Below are 17455 nucleotides of genomic sequence, written 5' to 3' on the forward strand. Positions count from 1 at the left end.
TAAGAATAGAAGGTAAACAGGTGAGACCTGTTCATAACCGCAGGGAGTTGTGCTCAGCATTTGACCGTGACTGAGCGGTCACGGCGGTTGACCAATGAACGTGAGAGGAATATAATAATAATAATAATAATAATAATAATAATAATAATAATAATAATTATTATTATTATACATTTAACCTATAGGCCTATAGCGCTTTTCTAAATACTCAGAGTAATAATAAGAATGTCCACGACAGAAAATAAAGTCAGCAAATGTCAAATTTATTACAGTATCTTTTCAAATGTACAATCTCTAGGAAATCTTTCAGTGATGAAAACTATTAAAAAAAAGAGCCATTTCACTTTAGCAGGTGATTTTAAGAGAAAATATTCGCAATTCAGAATCGACACACCCAGACTGTACAATTAACACACAAACACACATACATCAAGGCACACCAGGTATATAGTGCATCATATGGATTACTATTTACAGACAAAAACGTTCCCATAAAAGGACACACATATATCAACTTTTAAAATGACAAGCCTTTCCTACTTCCCAACAAATACATATCACATATTTAATCTTCTTTAGTAGCCGACAAGAGGCTGTCGTTTCATATTAACATCTAGACTGTTGTTAGAATGTTTCGTCAACAGAAAAAAACTAAATGAACAGTCAATTAAAAGGCTAGTTCACGTCATAAGTAGTTGTTTCCTAGCGCGTTGTTGTTTGGTCCCGTGGTGAGAAGGGGCGGAGCCTAATACATCACTGATGTATTGTAATATTTCATTCTTTGCTGCTTGCTTCGAAGATAGTTCTGGCAGTAAACACATATTTTAACCGCTATTGTGACGTTGTAAACTGGAACACCTGTAATCTCCCTGCATAGCCTACCTAGTGGGATACACCTCAAAATGAATCTGAATTTATTAATGATTGGTTACCTAGCACTAAGATGTACATTCATTCAAAAGTCTTTAAAAATATTTATAATTTCATATCAAGCGCCTTTAGAAAATCAACAGCAGGTTGTCTGGTTACCTGGAGGATCTAGTACAGGTGAGATGCAGCGTTCTATTCATAATCATTTAAAATATAAAAACACAGACACCAATACCAACACAAACCCACCACCACAAGACGGTCAGGTTTTCCGCCGTCTGAGTTACCTCCCTACCAACAACATGAAGGTGATGTACTGCTAGCAGTACTTACTACAGAACAAAGTCAATCCCTGACGTTACGCCCCGAAATAAACTAACATCTCAAAATGATTTTCCTCTATTGAAGTGTTGCGATTTTGAGAAGGTGTTAAACGGCCTACTCGCCTCAGTGTACTTCAAACAAAGCCGAAATTGGCATGTTTGCATTGACCGTCAAACTGCAGATGAACACGGCCATTGTAGCGGTACAATATAGTCACTTTGATGTGCTTGCTGTACGTTTTAATGCCTGGAGTCGCATCGAGACAAGACTTGGCAATGGACGCCCAATGCGGAGCTTCGAGTTTGCCATTTAGCCTGCGTGACGCTAGTTTCAACTCTGTTTAAAGTACAGGGGACATTAAGGCTTTGTGCTTGCGTGGCAACGTTAAGCGTCGCTTCAGCGTCGGGGGTTAAGTGTTGTCGGCGTGCTCGCGTCCGGCCTCGGCGTCCTCGTCGACCTTTGGCTTCCCGTTGAGCTGGAAGTGGTTGTTGCCGCCCTGCACCGCTCTGCGGATGATGAAGCGAGGTCGCCCGTGGGCGAAGACGCCGACACCGCCGCCGCCGCGTCCCCGGGCGTCTGACGAACATCTCTCTCTCTCTCTCTCGCCCTCTCGGTCGTCGTGCTGCGAGACGAAGGGGGGACAGGGCCGGCGTCAGCACAGGAACTGTTGTATAGCTCTTTGTTTGATATGCTGTACTGCAGTACTATACAGTACTATTTTACTTTATATATAAAGTAAAACAGTGGTACAATTCTGTACCACGCCGTGACACAGTGTAATATACTGTACTGCGCTGTAGAACTCGACAGCGAAATGTTTGCTATGCTGCACTATAGTACCACTAGTGTTGTGTAATGTCTGTTATTATTGCGCGACTATTGTGGTTCTATTGTGGTTCTTTCCTCCTACCAAGAAGTATTTCTTGCTCTTAGGAGTGAACTCGGGATCCCAGTCCTCATTATGAGTTGCCGTGGCTGAGGGCTGGCTATGGACGCCGTTTCCATGGTGATTGCCCCCGTTCCAGCCCCGCCCCCGAACAGTGAACTGCTGCATTAAAAGAGGAGAAGAAGAAAGGCAGACATCTTGAGAGGATCAACTGAATAGAAATCTGAATAGGATCCGTCTAAAGCAGTAGGCGAACTGAAAATTCTCCTTTCAAAAACAAATGGTTTAAAGAAAACATATTAATCAACTTACAAATCCTCCTTGTTGTTCCTCTCCCTCAGGGGGTTGAGAGATGTCTCTCTGGGCCAGGTGGGGCTTGCTGAAGTCCTGGTCAGCAGACCGGCTCTGGGAGGAAGAATGGGCCTTGTGCTTGGATACGGTCGAGGAGGATGAGGAAGAAGAGGAGGAACTGGAGCGAGAACGTTTCTTCTTCCTTTTCCTTGAAGGAGTGCAGACAGAGAAGCTCTTTAACAGGCAGGAGGACCAAGGGGAGGGGTGACAGTTTAAACACCATGTTTCAAAGTGTTGAAATCGCTGGAACATACTTGGATTTCTTGTGACGTTTGGACGATTTTTCCGAACTTTTCCCTTTGCTAGGAAGGGGTGCATCCCCTATGCCCTTCTCCTTGTCCTGATCACAATCCTGCTCTCCGACGGAGATCTTTTTACGGCGCTCGATGTCCAAGCGAAGGTCGGACGGGTCACCTTTCATCGCTTTCTCTCCCCCGTCCTGAGCAAAACGAGACAGAAGAACGCGCTGTGGACTTCCAGTCTGCATAGAGGTGCACTCCAAGATACGTTTAGGGATTTGAGGGGGATGTTTGGAGACGTTTAGGAGGTGGTTAAGACTCGGAGTGTGAAGCTGGAAGAATCTCCCCAGGTCGCTAGACAACAAGCATGGACAGAGATGCTCGTTTGAGTTAGTTGGTTTTAACGTCGGCTTTGGTCAGTCTTTGGTTACCATGCACAATGATATCGGAAAGACAGTTAAATGGGAGAAGAGCCACGATTCATTTGGGGCTGCGGTTGATAAATTCTGTTCCTTATCTGGAGAAGAATAATACTTACTATGAACCTTCAGAGTCCTTCGAACAGCGTGGGCACGGGAGCAACTCTCGCTTCCATTATTGATCTCAAATTATGTGATTGATTAGCCTTGTAGCGCCCAGGTAGCCACTTTTTAAAGAACGTATGTGGAGGGGGTGCACAACTCACAACATACTCAATGAGTTTGACTCCCTTAGACTCTGTGCCATTGATGGCGGTCAAGTCAGCGGTCTACAGACGTCTGGCTGGCTCAGCCCATCGTTCTGGGTGCTCTGTTTTCTCCCCATTTTATGCATCATATTGCAAAATATTTGGTCACCTTGTAACTGCCCTCCTCCGAGCTTTTCATGGCCTCAAAGAGATGAGAGTGTTTCTTAAAGGCACTCGGGGAAACATCTATTCTCCTGAATGGGGGGAAAGGAAAAGTTGATTATTAACGCAGTCAGTTCGATCAGAAGACGCAATCTTAGATAGAAAACGAACAAAGAAATGATTGAATGAACAAATGCATAGCTGAATCACCTGACCTCCACCAACCACACCCCATCGACACACAAAGCCAAGTAGCTCTTTTTTTTTTTATCAGGCGAGCGGGCAACACCGCCGCCTGACCTTTGACCTGGTAACCAGCCGAGGTGAGGTCACACCTCTCAGAGAGGTCGTAGGTCAAGCTACCTGTGTATTTCCGGACTCTTCCTCCTCCTCTCCCCTTGCTGGGCGGCGTTTCGCTGGTACGTCGCAAAGCGCTCGCTAAGACTTCCTCCTGATGACGGGAAGTACTGGGCTGCACAGAAGGTCAGGGGTCAGTTTAGCATTAGCCACTTAGCTTCACAGGGTACTACTGGAGATTTACAGCGATGGGTATACATAGTGATGCAGGTGGGGGGAAACAGTGTAGCATCATTTTGAAGCAGAGGCCCTTGAGAGAGTCAAGCTCTTGAGAGAAGCTAATATCAAGGCCTTGAGCCTCTCTCAAGGCCTTGAATGACGAGTGCTTAATTTCTTTCTCAAGGCCTGTATCTGGATGGGTCATACAGATACAGGCCTTGAGGAAAAAAATGGTCACGTTGCATGCACAGAAGTGATCAGCTAGTGAGAAGAAAAGAGAGGGAAGAGGAGAGATCATAAAGAAAGCGTAGGGGGGAGAGAGAGAGAGAGGGCGGGGCGAGGAGAGAGACGATTAGTGACGACCGGCAGAGCGAGTGAGAAGAGAGTGAAAACCGAGAGAGAAGCGAGAGCGCGGGGGGGAGTCAGCGCTCACCGTTGACGTGGTGTACGATGGTGAGGATGTGTTGGGTGAAGAGCTCCGAGGGGCTTCTCTGGACCTTGCTGGTGTCCACGTGTTGGAAGATGGAGCGAAACTCCTGCTCCTTCCTGCACGACTGGACCAGGTCCTGGGATAGCTGACGCTCCCCCGCCAACACATCCGACGAGCTGGGAGTAGATCTAATCATAGCAGTGCAAGGACAGCTCAAACACCTGGATCGCGGTCAAAACCACCTTAGGAGGCGGTGTATGCTGCGATTTGTCAATCTAGATCATTGGTTCTCAAAATGCGGCCCGCGGGCCAATGGCGGCTCGCGGAATCATTCCTGGCGGCCCGCAATGACATACATACATACATCTTTTTTATTTTATTTATTATATCTATATTAATTTAAACAAAAATAAATGAATACAAAGAGAAAAGTTGACTCTCTCTAGCTTTCAATTAAATCCTTTTACATTTGTTAGTTTTAATCCGACTGAACATTACTTTGAAAGGCTGAACCTCAGTTTCGTGATTTAGACCTCACTTGACCTCACTCCCGGTCCCGCCAAATTTTTTTTTTCCTTTGGCGGCCCTCAGTCCAATTTTGGGTTCCTAAATTGGCCCTCAGTTGTCAAAACTTTGAGAACCCCTGATCTAGATGGACTAGCGAGAGGTTTTGGTCGAGACAGAACCGCTCACAGCGAGTCACACGCTAGGCTCACACATCATGGAAGGGGGTGTTCTTGATGCTCACCTGGTCATCCGATCCCTCAGGAAGTCCATCACAACGCTACACTTGGCCTCCCTGGAGCCAGAGGGGGAAGCCGCCGCCCCTTCCCCTCTGAGCATCTCCCGGGGGGCGGCGCTCTTGGCGGCGGGGGGGGAGGGGTCATGCGTCTCCGCCCTCGTGAACCTCCCGGGGTCTTTCTCCGGAGAGGAGAACCCCCCCGCGGGTCTGGCCCCCGCGGCGGCGCCTGGGTCCTGGCCGCGGTACACCTGTATGAGGTCGGGGTGGTTCGGGGCCACAAACGGCCGGCGCCCGGCGCTCTCCCACTGACTGAGGCGCTCGGCGAACACGGCGAGCGCCGAGGTCTTCACCTTCGTCTTAGAGGGCTCCTCCCCTTTCTGGGGCTTGGCACGAGGCCCGCCCTCCTCCTCCTCCTCCTCCGCCTCCACCTCCTCATCGTCCTCACGAGCGTCCGTGCCGGACTGAAAGGGAGACGCTTTTAAGAAGCTCCTCAGGGTCATTTCGGCGCTCGCTCGGCGCGGCGATGGGTTCGAGACGCAGCCGCCCGTCTTCCCGTTAGCCCCGCCCTCCAGAGGGACCTGACCGCTCGCCTCAGACCCTTTCTCCCGGCCCGGCCCGGACCCGTTACTCTGGTCCTCCAGGAACCTGAAAGTACCAAAGAATCGCACTTTAGGAGTCCAGGCACACATTTAACACAAGGACATATTATTATACCATGTGTATGAAGAGGCTTTCCATCGCTTATTATTATAACAATAAACAAAGGATACTATACTCTAAATGGCACTTAAGTATCTGAGCAACCGACTAAATAATATCTGGCATAGCATGTGATGCCAGGCGGTTGCGCAAATGGGCCAATCTAGCATTTATTGGTCTTTTTCTTCCTCGTATTTGAGTCTGTTATGACGACCGCCACATGTTCCCAGAGGGCGAATGGGGAAGGAAAATACAGAAAATGTGTGGTTTGAGAACGAAACGTGAGCTAGAACTTCTTAGCGGCAAATGAAAGAACAAGAAACCATGTGAAAACAATCACAGACCAAATCAGGCTTAATTCCTATAGGTCGAAAACTATCCTCAAAAACACTTTTCAGTACGAGTTTGTTCAGGGTTAAAATAGATGAAAGTCTTACTTTCTAAAGGCAGCAGGGATGTTGGAACTACCTCCATCCAGGTTGTTCTTTTTAGAGAAGATTCCAAAACCAGAAATAACGGCTTTGGTGTTTTTTTGAGGTGGGCTTTTGTTTTCTACTCCCTGCCAGGAGGGGGCGCCGCTGTTCACCCCACTGGCTGTGATTTTGTGGGCAGGGCTGGACTGGTCAGCAGACGTCAGCGTCATCTGACCGTCATCAGCAGAACTTTCTGGTGGATTACACTTCTTCACTACAGAGCTACAGACACTCAAACTCCGCCACTTCCCTGCAATAGCGCCATCTTTATTAACTCCTCCTCCCACCTCCTCCTCTTCCTCCTCCTCCTCCTCCTCCTCCTCCTCTTCTCCGGCCTCCTTGGAGGCCAGCAGCTCCTCCTTGCCATTGCTTGAGAGGATCTGATTGGCCGACTCAGAGGTGGCGTTCTGTTTTGGGGAGCAAGGGGAGTGAGAGGAGGAGGAGCGAGCTGAGCGTCTGGACTTGGGGGAGGAGGAGGAGTGGTCTGAGCGGGGGACGGCCCTCGGGGGGGTCACGCCCGGGCGTTTCCGGGGGCTGGCAGAGCGCCCCCTGGGGTACTGCTGCTGCTGTTGCGGCGGCTGCTGCTGCTGCTGCTGCTGCTGCTGATGCTGATGCTGCTGCTGCTGATGCCACTGGGGGTGGGGGTACTGCTGTCTCTGCGGCGGACATTGTCTGAAGTTCCTCCAGTTGTTGCGGAAGTTGTGGTGGTTGTAGCCCCAGCCGCCGCCGCCTCCTCCTCCTCCACCCCCCCGCTGGAATCGCCCGCGGGGGAAGAAGCCCCGTCCTCGGCCCCTGAAGTTGAAGGGCCTCTGGAAGCCACGGTGTTGGTACCCCCGGGCCTCCCGGGGCCCGGGGCCCCTGGCCTGGTGGTCCTTGGCGTACTTCCGCTCGCGGGGCTTGGAGGAGGGGGATCGGGACCTGGAGCGAGACCGGGATCTGGAGCTGAGGAGAGAGGAAGAAGGGAAAAACTTCGGAAAGGCGCCCAATGCATCCCGACCGGGTGCTGTTTGGGCGGGTGACCATGACCGTTGGGTTGAGGTCTCACTTGTGGTCCCCTGATATGCGTATTGGGTCCTGCCAGGATGGCTAATATCAGATAGCAGATATAGCTTATAAATCAGGAACGTCCTGGCTGATTTACAGACAGGAAGGTCTGTGAATCAGCCAGGGAAGTCCTGGCTGATTATAAGCTATGTATATTAGCTTATACAAATGCAGATGTCCAGGGAAGGTCTGTCAATATGAACAGACTGAATAATGATTGACTTAGCCACAAACTATTACTTTTGGGATGTGACCAAATCCAGTGGGACACTCATATTACAGCCAGATTTTGGATTAAAACGATGTGTGGGGGAAGCAGATCCATGAACAACTAAGAGGTTTGGGATGCAGGGGGAGGGTTGAGGAACCACTGGGACCATTACATGGTAGAAAGGAATCACAATTTATGTTCAACACATGGTGATGCATCAGCAGTATATGTTGTCAGAAAGTGAGTTTTTTTCACTTCACACATGATAAAATGCACTAACTGTAATATGAAATACAGATAAAAGAATGTGTACAAAGGAGAACTAAAAACGATTTAGTTATTTTTTTTGGTTTAATCATTAAAGATTCCTCATTTCTTTTCACATTTCAACAAGATGAGTGTATTAATGATAAATAATAATTATATATAAATAATAAATAAGAATAAATCAAGGGACCTCTGGTCAACAAAGGAAAATCAAAAACAATAAGACCCCTTCAATGTCCAGCTCGACCATAACAAAAGACACTGAACTTTTCCTGAGTGGTACTGAGATTAAACTAAAGTTCAGAAGGTAGAAGTCTAAATTTCCTAATGAACGTAACTTGCATGTGCTAATAAAGAGTGTCACCTGCTGGCTAATTGGTGAGTTGCACAAAAACACAGACTAAAGAATAAAAACACCTGATGGACGAGTAATGTTGCACTAGGCTCAAAGACTTGCACAGTGACGGAAGGATAAGAAATCGTCCAATTGTCACGGATGTTACCAAGTAGAAACGATTAAAAAAGAATTACAATCATGGGCTAAAATGAACCAATCATCCCAGTTCTGACCACATGATGTCACTGGCGCATCGCTGGAAATTATTTCAAAGCTCACTCAAGTTTAATGCCATTCCATCTCTATGGACTTTACATGAGTCAGGGTCGCCGGGTTCTCCACAGCATTTTTTAAGTTCTATTTAAAGTTCTATTTTGAGTTTTTATTCGACCATCAAAAACAAGCGTTGCGTTATGCAGGTCTACCACTGAACTCGCTGCGTTCACACAACATGCATCATGCTTCCTTAATGACCGATACTTTCCGTTTCCATTGACACTGATTTAATTTCAGTCTACTGATTTCCAACCTAAAACTATTTAAATTAATAAAATGCAATTCAAAATTACCTGCATCCAGTCTTAGTTTAAGACCGACATCTCAATAGCCTACTATTTGAGGACAAGAGGAACATAGGCTATGTAATTCGGAACACTGTCTGAAATGAAAAATATCCACTTTGTAAAATACTAGCATCTTTGCCACGTAAATAAAACGAAAAGGCGTGGAAAACTCACCGGGCACGTTTTTTCATCGGAATAAAGAGGGTTTAAAGACAGCAACGCATCGAAACGCACGTCGGAGTGAGATCTGAGAGCGAGTCTGCTGAGTACCAGTAGCCCGTCCTGTGGTCACATGGGCCGGGAGGAGAAAGCTCAGCCTTCCGCTACCACAACGCCAAGGTGCCGGTGCCAACTACACACACAGCCAAGACTGAAGCTCCAACCAGACATTATAGAGGTAGGATAGTGTTGAACGGGAATACAACTAAGAACTAAAGCTAGAAATATCCAGAGAGATACAAAAAACGTTCAACAAACAAATCTAGCAGCCGCCTCAGGCCGTTACCACTGATGGTATTATTTAGAGGCGTTTTACACACGGATCTGTATTTAGACCTGCTGTAACTTGGTCCTATCAAATTGACGGGCTAAAAATCGGAACTGTTCTCCCTCTTTCATTGAGTATCTTCTATAAACGTAATGTAGTTTGTGAAAATATGTGGTATGAATTAGGCTACTTAATAAATGTATTATTTCTACTTAGTGAGAGTTTGTGTTACTGAGGTGAGAGCAGAATATTTGAAGATCAGTCAGGAACTGTGAGTCATCAAGTTATAAGAATATCCTTGAGAATGTTTGTTTAAGTGGGTGTGTTTTCATGTGGCGTGTGGGTGGGTGTGGGTGTGAGAGTGTATCGGTGTGTGTTTGTGTGCTTTTGATTAAACCACAGTGCACCAGTAGTTCAGTAGTAGTGACGGTACACCGGTATACCAGTACTGCAGTCGAGACAGTGAAACCAGTCGCTTCTCTGGGAGTGAGTGATCACGGCCAGTGGAAGATATCCACGCCAATAAATTTCCATTCGGCCTCCAAAGAAAACCAACAGATTATCTTAAAAATATATTTCCGTGCGTCATCGAGTTCTTAGCCCCTTATAGAACACAAGGCAGTGAAAAAATCACACTAAACAAAATAAGTGAATCGAGCTACAAAGACCAGATGAGCTCCGTCTCCTGACTTGAGTTCTGCTGCACAACACAGAGACACACTCACACATGGTCAGAGATACACAATGAAGAGGAGACTGGAAACCAGAACACATGACACACACAGAAACACAACACAACAGAGCGCAACGTACCACAATCAGATCAAAGCAACACAACTAGACAACACAACAGCAGATCGCACAACCAATCACGACTCAGCTGCAGAACACCAAAAGGCCTGAGGCCACGAATTGTTCTTCGACCTCTGGTTCCTCGGACCCACCCACCTGTAGTGATGCTTCCTCCCCCGAGACCTGGAGGGACTCCTGGACCGTGAGGTGGAACGGGACCTGGAACGAGACCTGGAACGGGATCTCTGGCTTGACCTGGAGCGAGACCGTGAGCAGGACTTGGATTCTGATCTGGTGGTTTTGGACATCGCTGCGGAGAGGGGGCCTTGTCAAGCTGAAAGACAACCAGGAGATTGGAGGGTGAGGCTTCTGACCGGAGTCATACTACACCAGGAAGGATCCGGCACATCGATCAAAGTAATAGTAGTGATCGCAGTAGTAATCGCAGTCGTAATCGTAGTAGTGGTAGTAGTGGTGGTAGTAGTAGTAGTAGAAGTAGCAGCACCAGAAACTGAGGAAGCTGTACCTGACCTACTTCTTCCTGTATCCACTATGTAACTGTATAAAAGTGGATCTACCTGTATCCGAAACTAACTATCTGAATCCAATTGCCTGTATCTACTTGTATCTACTGTATGTGTATATGTCTGTATCTATCTTTAACTTTGTGTAACCATCTGTAAGTAACCACCCACAACTCACTACCTGTTTCTACCTTTATCTACCTGTAACTATCCGTTACTACTTCTATCTACCTGTGTATGTCTGTAACCACCTGTATCTGCCACCACCTGTAACCATTTATATCAATCTTTAACTACCTATATTTACCAGTATTATCCTGTATCGACTACATTTGACTAACTCTATCTACAGTTAGATAGTAGAAGTACTGTACTTTATCTAACTGTAAATACTTATATGTAACCTGTTTATATACCAATCTGCTCAGTTACATATAGGGCAGAATTAGTCTTGCTCAGGTCAACTTTAATTTAACCATATACAGTTCATGGGTTATTGGATGTGGTCCACATTTGGACCACATCCCCTAACCCTGAGACCACAAAGAACGTCAAAACCCCTGGGACCCAGACGGGAGAAGAAGAAACTGTGGGCCGGATATTTTCCCAGTGCAGTTGAAACAAGTTGTACATATTATTACTCATGATTATTCAAATATTCACATTTCTTGGTCTTAACGTGCTTTGAGCGATCCTTCATGAATATCGAACTGTAAACGGTTATCTGTATTTGTCATCTGGTTACCGGCCCTGCTCACATTAGTCTGCTCCATGAACGCATGTAAACAATGTGGACGTGAATAACACGATATCTCCAGAGATCTCCTCACCACGTTTCAGATACTAAGCCGAGAGGATGAAATTTGATTGTTCTCTCTTGATTTTGAGATGGGAAATTCGTATTCACAGCAGACAGTACAGAACAGTAATGTAATTTGAAAAAAAAAAAAAATCCTCTAGAGGAGAACTAGGAGAGAACTTGATCAATCCCAGACCGGAATTTTTGGGTGTCCCATCAGTCACATCCTCTGACACTATTCTTCTCTCTACGATTCGACCCAGACTAGACGAGACTAGACCGGACACATTTATTTCACGAATATCTGCACCGAGTTCAAGTATGACAATTGATGGTCACGGCATCTATAGTTCCTCTGACGAGAGGAACCAACATCAGAGGACATGCTAAGCGTAGAGAACACATGGTGGTCCCACTGTGTATTCAGGCTACTATTTTGGAGCGTATTGAAATGAATCCGTCCTTCCCCCTCCTCCTCCTCCTCCTCCTCCTCCACCTCCTCCTCCACCTCCATCTCCTCATTCCAGCTGGCTTGTTGTGTTTGGCTCCAGAAGAATAATTTCCTGAGGACTTCTCCTTCATTGAAACAGATTTTCTGCTTACAGAGGGGTTTCGTGAAGCACGGGGCAAAGTAAATAAAAGTTCCCTCGCCACACAGTCGAGCATTATATAAGCAGTGTTGTTAGGAAGACTATTGAATTGCTCTCATCTGCCATTTGTTAAGGGTAGTCGTTAAAAACTTTAAAATGACAAAAGTACATTAGAAGAGACTGAAAAGTACATCTTTAGACACTTTTATTGGCTCTTAAAGGCAGCTTTGGGTGAAACAAAGTTTAACTACACTGAGAGAATAGACATTGAGTAATGCAAAAAAAATGTTACAGCACAAAACTATATATGAAGTAATGCTTACTAAACACCGGAGATTGGTTCAGATGCATTTAGCTGCTAACCAAGAAAATTGTAACATTGCGAACTGGTAGCTAACTAGCAAGCGGCAGCTGCTATCAAGCCTCCCTAATCACTGTGATGGGGTCTAAAAAAAACAAGGAGGCCTTATTCTGTAATCATTCTCTACTTGGGTTACACAAACACACACACACACACACACACACATGTTCACACACATGTGCCACTAGACAATCAGATATGCTCAAACATATGCTTCACGACCTCATGGATCAATCACTGACACACACACAGACACATAAAAATACTCTCCCGGGCTCCATCACACACACACACACACACACACACACACACACACACACGCACACACACACACACACACACACACACACACACACACACACACACACACACACACACACACATACACACACACACAGTGATGGAGCTTAAGAAACAGCTGCTCTCTGCCTCCTGTTTGTTTGACGCCATCCAATGACGCTGATGTCATGGACTCCATTAGCATCAAGCTAACATCCCCTGCACTAGCATGCGGCTAACATGGCTTAATAATAATAATAATAATACATTTAATTTAGAGGCGCCTTTCAAGACACCCAAGGTCACCTTACAGAGCATATAGTCATCATTCAAAACTATGTAAAACAGACTAGGAATAAAAGGAAAACAGAGGTTAAACATGAAGAATAATAATAATTAATAACACTCAAAGACGCCTAAAGTGAAGGGGGGACCTCACTAACCACCACCAATAAAAAAGACTTGCACAAAAGAACTTGCAAAAAACACAAAAGGCTTGCACTAGCATCCCGCTAACCCTCATTACAATTAGCTTTACTCTTACATCACCAGAACTAGCATCCAGGTAATTCCCATCACCTGTAGCAGCACATCGCCAGAGCCAGCATCCAGACAACATCCCATCATCTCCACTAGCATCTCACTAAGGCTGAACCCAATCATCTCCACTGGCATCTCACTAACTCAACAATCAATTACCGTCACAAGCATCTTGCTAACATCGCCTCCACTAGCATACAGACTAGCATTCCACAGAGACAGCTGGAATCCCACTTGCTTTCTTCATGCCACACTGAGTACATGTACAAACTAATGCTCGCACACACACACAGACACATCGACACACATAGACACACACACACACACACACACACACAAACTTCCCCGTCCCTCTGCCACGCTGCTACACCAACTGTCATCATTGGCTGGCAGCCTTCTGCAGCGTCTGTTAGCACTGCTATCCCTCGAGAGATTTCACACAACTATCCTAAAACAGCTGGGCCCGTAACCTGGCCTGTTACCAGGCCGGTGGGTAACCAGGCTAGAGTTAGAACAGCCGGGCTAGTAACCAGGCTAATAACCAGGCTTACGTTAAAACAACATGGCTCGTAGCCGGGCTTATAACCAGGCCAGAGTAAGAACAAGCAGGCTAGTAACCAGGCTAGTAACCAGGCTAGTAACCAGGCCAGTAACCAGGCTAATAACCAGGCTTACGTTAAAACAACATGGCTCGTAAACGGGCTTATAACCCGGCCAGAGTAAGAACAAGCAGGCTAGAAACCAGGCTAGTAACCAGGCTAGTCACCAGGCTTATGTTAGAACAACTTGGCTAGTAGTCAGGCTTATAAACCGGCTATGACAGGCAGAGTAACTATACTAGCGCTGAAACAACCGGGCTAGTAGTGATGGGAATCTGCAGGGACCTCACGATACTATTTTATGCCGATGCCGATACAAAATGTTCTGCAATTCCGTAGATATGGGGATAAGATATTATGAATGAGTGAATATAACCTACTAAGAGATGTCCACTTCCACTTAGAGATGTCCACTTCTTACTTTAGTCTTACTTTTATTTTAATATATTTTATTTATAATTTTCTATTTTATAATCGTATCTTCTATGCTTGTAATTTACTTTTGTTCGGAGCAGCTGGAACGAAACAATTTTTCCCCAGGGATTAATTAAGTTTTCTGATACAAATTCTGATGATATTCAGTACAATTCAATCTTCTGTGTTTTTTTTTTTTTTATATATATATATACTGGGGGGGGGGGGGGGGGGCAGCGGGGTGGCCGTCCCCTGACCAGGAGGGGCCGTTGCCCCCCATGGCCCCCACGTGGCTACGCCCCTGGTTAGAACGCTGTCATTTGTTGATCCTGATTTCATTGTACCATGCATCCATCTCAATGTGTAATTCGGCTGTGTTTCTATCCTAATTTCATGATACATTTTACAGTAATAGAGCCAGAGTTCATGGCAAATAAGCGTTTAACTGCATAGCGTTGAACAAACATAATTATGACAAACATTCCTTTTCACTGGTTGTTCAACTACTAGTCCTGTCTGTTTGAAGAAGGACAAGGGGATGACAAACGGCTGTCATCTCCTCTCTCTGCATCTCTTAGTTTGACATCACCTCATCTAAAGGTCCTCTCTATTTTGGTCTCCTGCGGTGAGCCCTCAGTGTGTGGTGTTAGTTTCGCGTTGTTTTAACCTGAGCGAGTCTGTCCCTGGAAATCTCGGAAGCCAAGTTATAATAAGGTTACATAATGAATCTTATTCCTATTGAGAATGAAGCAGGGAAAATGTTTCTGAAAACAGCAGAAAACACAGATACTCGCACGCGCAACACACACACACACACACACACACACACACACACACACACACACACACACACACACACACACACACACACACACACACACACACACACACACACACACACACACACACACACACACACACACACATGCACACACACACACGCACACACATCCACATCAAAAGTGAAAAAATGTGTGTGACTGCTGACGCTCCTGGTTCTGCCTCACGTCCTTGTTTGCTGAAGTGTTTGTTCAGCGGGAGAGATCCTGGTGAGAGGAGCTCACACATGCGCTCTCAGTTAAACTGTTGCTGACGCATCTCTAGTTCATTCAACAACGTAGAGACGCGTTCATTGGCGTTAGCACATCAGACTCCACAATGTCTAAATATTTAACCTATAACTTATGTTACACGTGTGTTACGCTACGTACCTTTTTCAGTCAGCTTCAAGATCAAGATGTGAGCTTCTTTCAAGAGAGACAGGGACTCTGACGTCCAAATCGAGTCACACGAAAACAATGTCACCGTAACTGGGATGTCTTTTTGCGCATAAATAGGTTTGCCTGGCAAAGTATTTGCCAGCATCCAAATCACGGAGTCTTCATTCCTTATTGCCAGTGTGTTGTTGGGTGGAGGGTAAAGTCATAGTTCTGCCTCCGGTGCGACCAACGACGAGTTTGGTTGACAATCCCATCGGATGGAGAGCCCGTGCCTGCGCGCACCAGATGCGTAAACTGGGCGAATGGGTGTGACCGCGCAGACACGCGCAGGCGCTCTAATAACACCGCCCTCCAAAATCAACCATTATTTAACTCCGTCTCAAAGTTATTCAATAAAAAAATAATGGAAAGAAAAGACGAACGAAACATTGCTAGAAAGAGAATAAGACAGAACAATTATAATTGAACGTATACGTTATGTTAAACTCTGCCAACTCCAGATGTTCCTGCTGCTACGTCGGAGGAGGTGTAGAGGTGCATCCCTTTTCTCTCAGATGTCCTTATTCCTCCATCTCTATGGTCCTGCTCCAGATCCACTCTGAACCGGTTCCAGGTCATCTCCTGGCTGGTTCGTTCAAGGCCTTCCCTAGCCCTGGCACAGTTGTCCTTGGCAGAGATATATGGAGGTATTTTAAGGAATGAGCCTTTTTCCTGGATAACAGAGATCCATCTCTCTCTCTCTCTCTCTCTCTCTCTCTCTCTCTCTCTCTCTCTCTCTCTCTCTCTCTCTCTCTCTCTCTCTCTCTCTCTCTCTCTCTCTCTCTCTCTCTCTCTCTCCCTCTCTCTCTCTCTCCCTCTCTCTCTCTCTCTCTCCCTCTCTCTCTCTCTCTCTCTCTCTCTCTCTCTCTCTCTCTCTCTCTCTCTCTCTCTCTCTCTCTCCCTCAGCCCTCAGACTCCACTCCTGCCGACCTTTTTCATCCTCTAGTTTAGTTTTCCAAATGTATATCTATATCTATATCTATATCTATATATATATATATATATATATATATATATATATATATATATATATATATATGCCACCACACAATCTTACATTAATATACATCAATACATGTTAGAATTTAAACAAATAAAATAGATTTTGGTTTTCACCAATCAATGGATGCACATAAATAGACTGAGACTTGTCTGACAGAGCTAAACGAATAGTGTGTTCATGAGCAAACCGTTGGAGATTGGTTTTGTGTTACAAAGCTGCCCCTGTGATATAAATTCGTCATGTTGTGAATCACTCATCGCTCCTATCAATATCAGAGTAAGATGGTGTTTACGAGCATTGTATTCTGGGACGCAACGTTAGTTCATTTCGACACAACGTCCAACTTTAACAACCTCCAACCTGTCCAACTTGTAAACTGTGGGCTTGGCAGCGGCTCCAGTGGAGATGTCCCAGATATGAATTGTCCTCACCCTTCTCTTATCTATAAATGTCGAGTCATCCGACTCCATGGGGGGTCCGAAGGAGCCTTTATTGCGGTCAGGACTGGGTTGAACCAGATCGGAGTGTAAGGCAGGCAGCTGCCGGGGGGACCCACGGGGGGTTGCGACCCCTCATCCAGATGCCATTAGCAACTCCAAGGGCGGCCTTTTGATGGGGAACCAGTTGTCATGGAGACCCACAGCGTCTCTGTTCTGACAACAGGCCGTTGCATGATGGGGGTTGTAGTAAAATGAAGAAGCCAAGAGATCTTTTTATTTAAGTGTACGGTATCCGGTAAGAAATATTGAATATTTCTAGTGGAAAATTCCACAGATTCACTGAAAATGTCATGCTAATGGCGAGGAGACATGTTGTTTTTCAACCTATTCTTATACAGATTGTTAAAGTAATCGCGGTTTTATATTGATATTTTTCATATTGTGCGCTGCTGCCACAACATATTCCCCCTCAGGGATAATCAAAGCATCCTCATTATCTTATCTCTCTCATGTGTCGCGGAACAACAGCATGACTGCTAGCATGTGTTGAATGAGAGCAGCATGACTACCAACATGTATTGTATATA

General features: G+C 45.8%; 1 protein-coding gene across 2 annotated transcripts; it reads right to left on the reverse strand.

Annotated features, from left to right (window-relative positions):
- Positions 1-242: 242 nt before the first annotated feature.
- On the reverse strand, positions 243-15681 carry thrap3a (thyroid hormone receptor associated protein 3a). Of its 2 annotated transcripts, XM_030358490.1 has the most exons (11): positions 15378-15681; positions 10217-10394; positions 6324-7301; positions 5194-5832; positions 4449-4633; positions 3863-3971; positions 3507-3591; positions 2686-2870; positions 2393-2579; positions 2105-2242; positions 243-1816 (listed from the first exon to the last, which is right to left on the reverse strand). In XM_030358490.1, the coding sequence occupies exons 2-11, from the start codon at positions 10366-10368 to the stop codon at positions 1604-1606; spliced, it is 2871 nt and encodes a 956-aa protein (XP_030214350.1). In that variant the 5' UTR covers positions 10369-10394; positions 15378-15681; the 3' UTR covers positions 243-1603. The 2 variants fall into 2 exon arrangements, with proteins under 2 accessions (XP_030214350.1, XP_030214351.1); XM_030358491.1 differs by lacking the exons at positions 10217-10394; positions 15378-15681 and adding an exon at positions 8956-9877.
- Positions 15682-17455: the final 1774 nt, after the last annotated feature.

Source organism: Gadus morhua, chromosome 6 (genome assembly GCF_902167405.1).
Source record: "Gadus morhua chromosome 6, gadMor3.0, whole genome shotgun sequence".
In the NCBI taxonomy this organism is placed as follows: Eukaryota; Metazoa; Chordata; class Actinopteri; order Gadiformes; family Gadidae; genus Gadus; species Gadus morhua.

Excerpts from the sequence above, each read along its gene's own strand:
- thrap3a (XM_030358490.1), bottom strand. The coding sequence starts at position 10,368 with ATGTCCAAAACCACCAGATCAGAATCCAAGTCCTGCTCACGGTCTCGC. Across the intron at positions 4,634-5,193 it reads CTGAGGGATCGGATGACCAG|ATCTACTCCCAGCTCGTCGG; the intron begins GTGAGCATCAAG and ends TGCTATGATTAG. Across the intron at positions 2,871-3,506 it reads CGGAGGAGGGCAGTTACAAG|GACGGGGGAGAGAAAGCGAT; the intron begins GTGACCAAATAT and ends CGTTTTGCTCAG.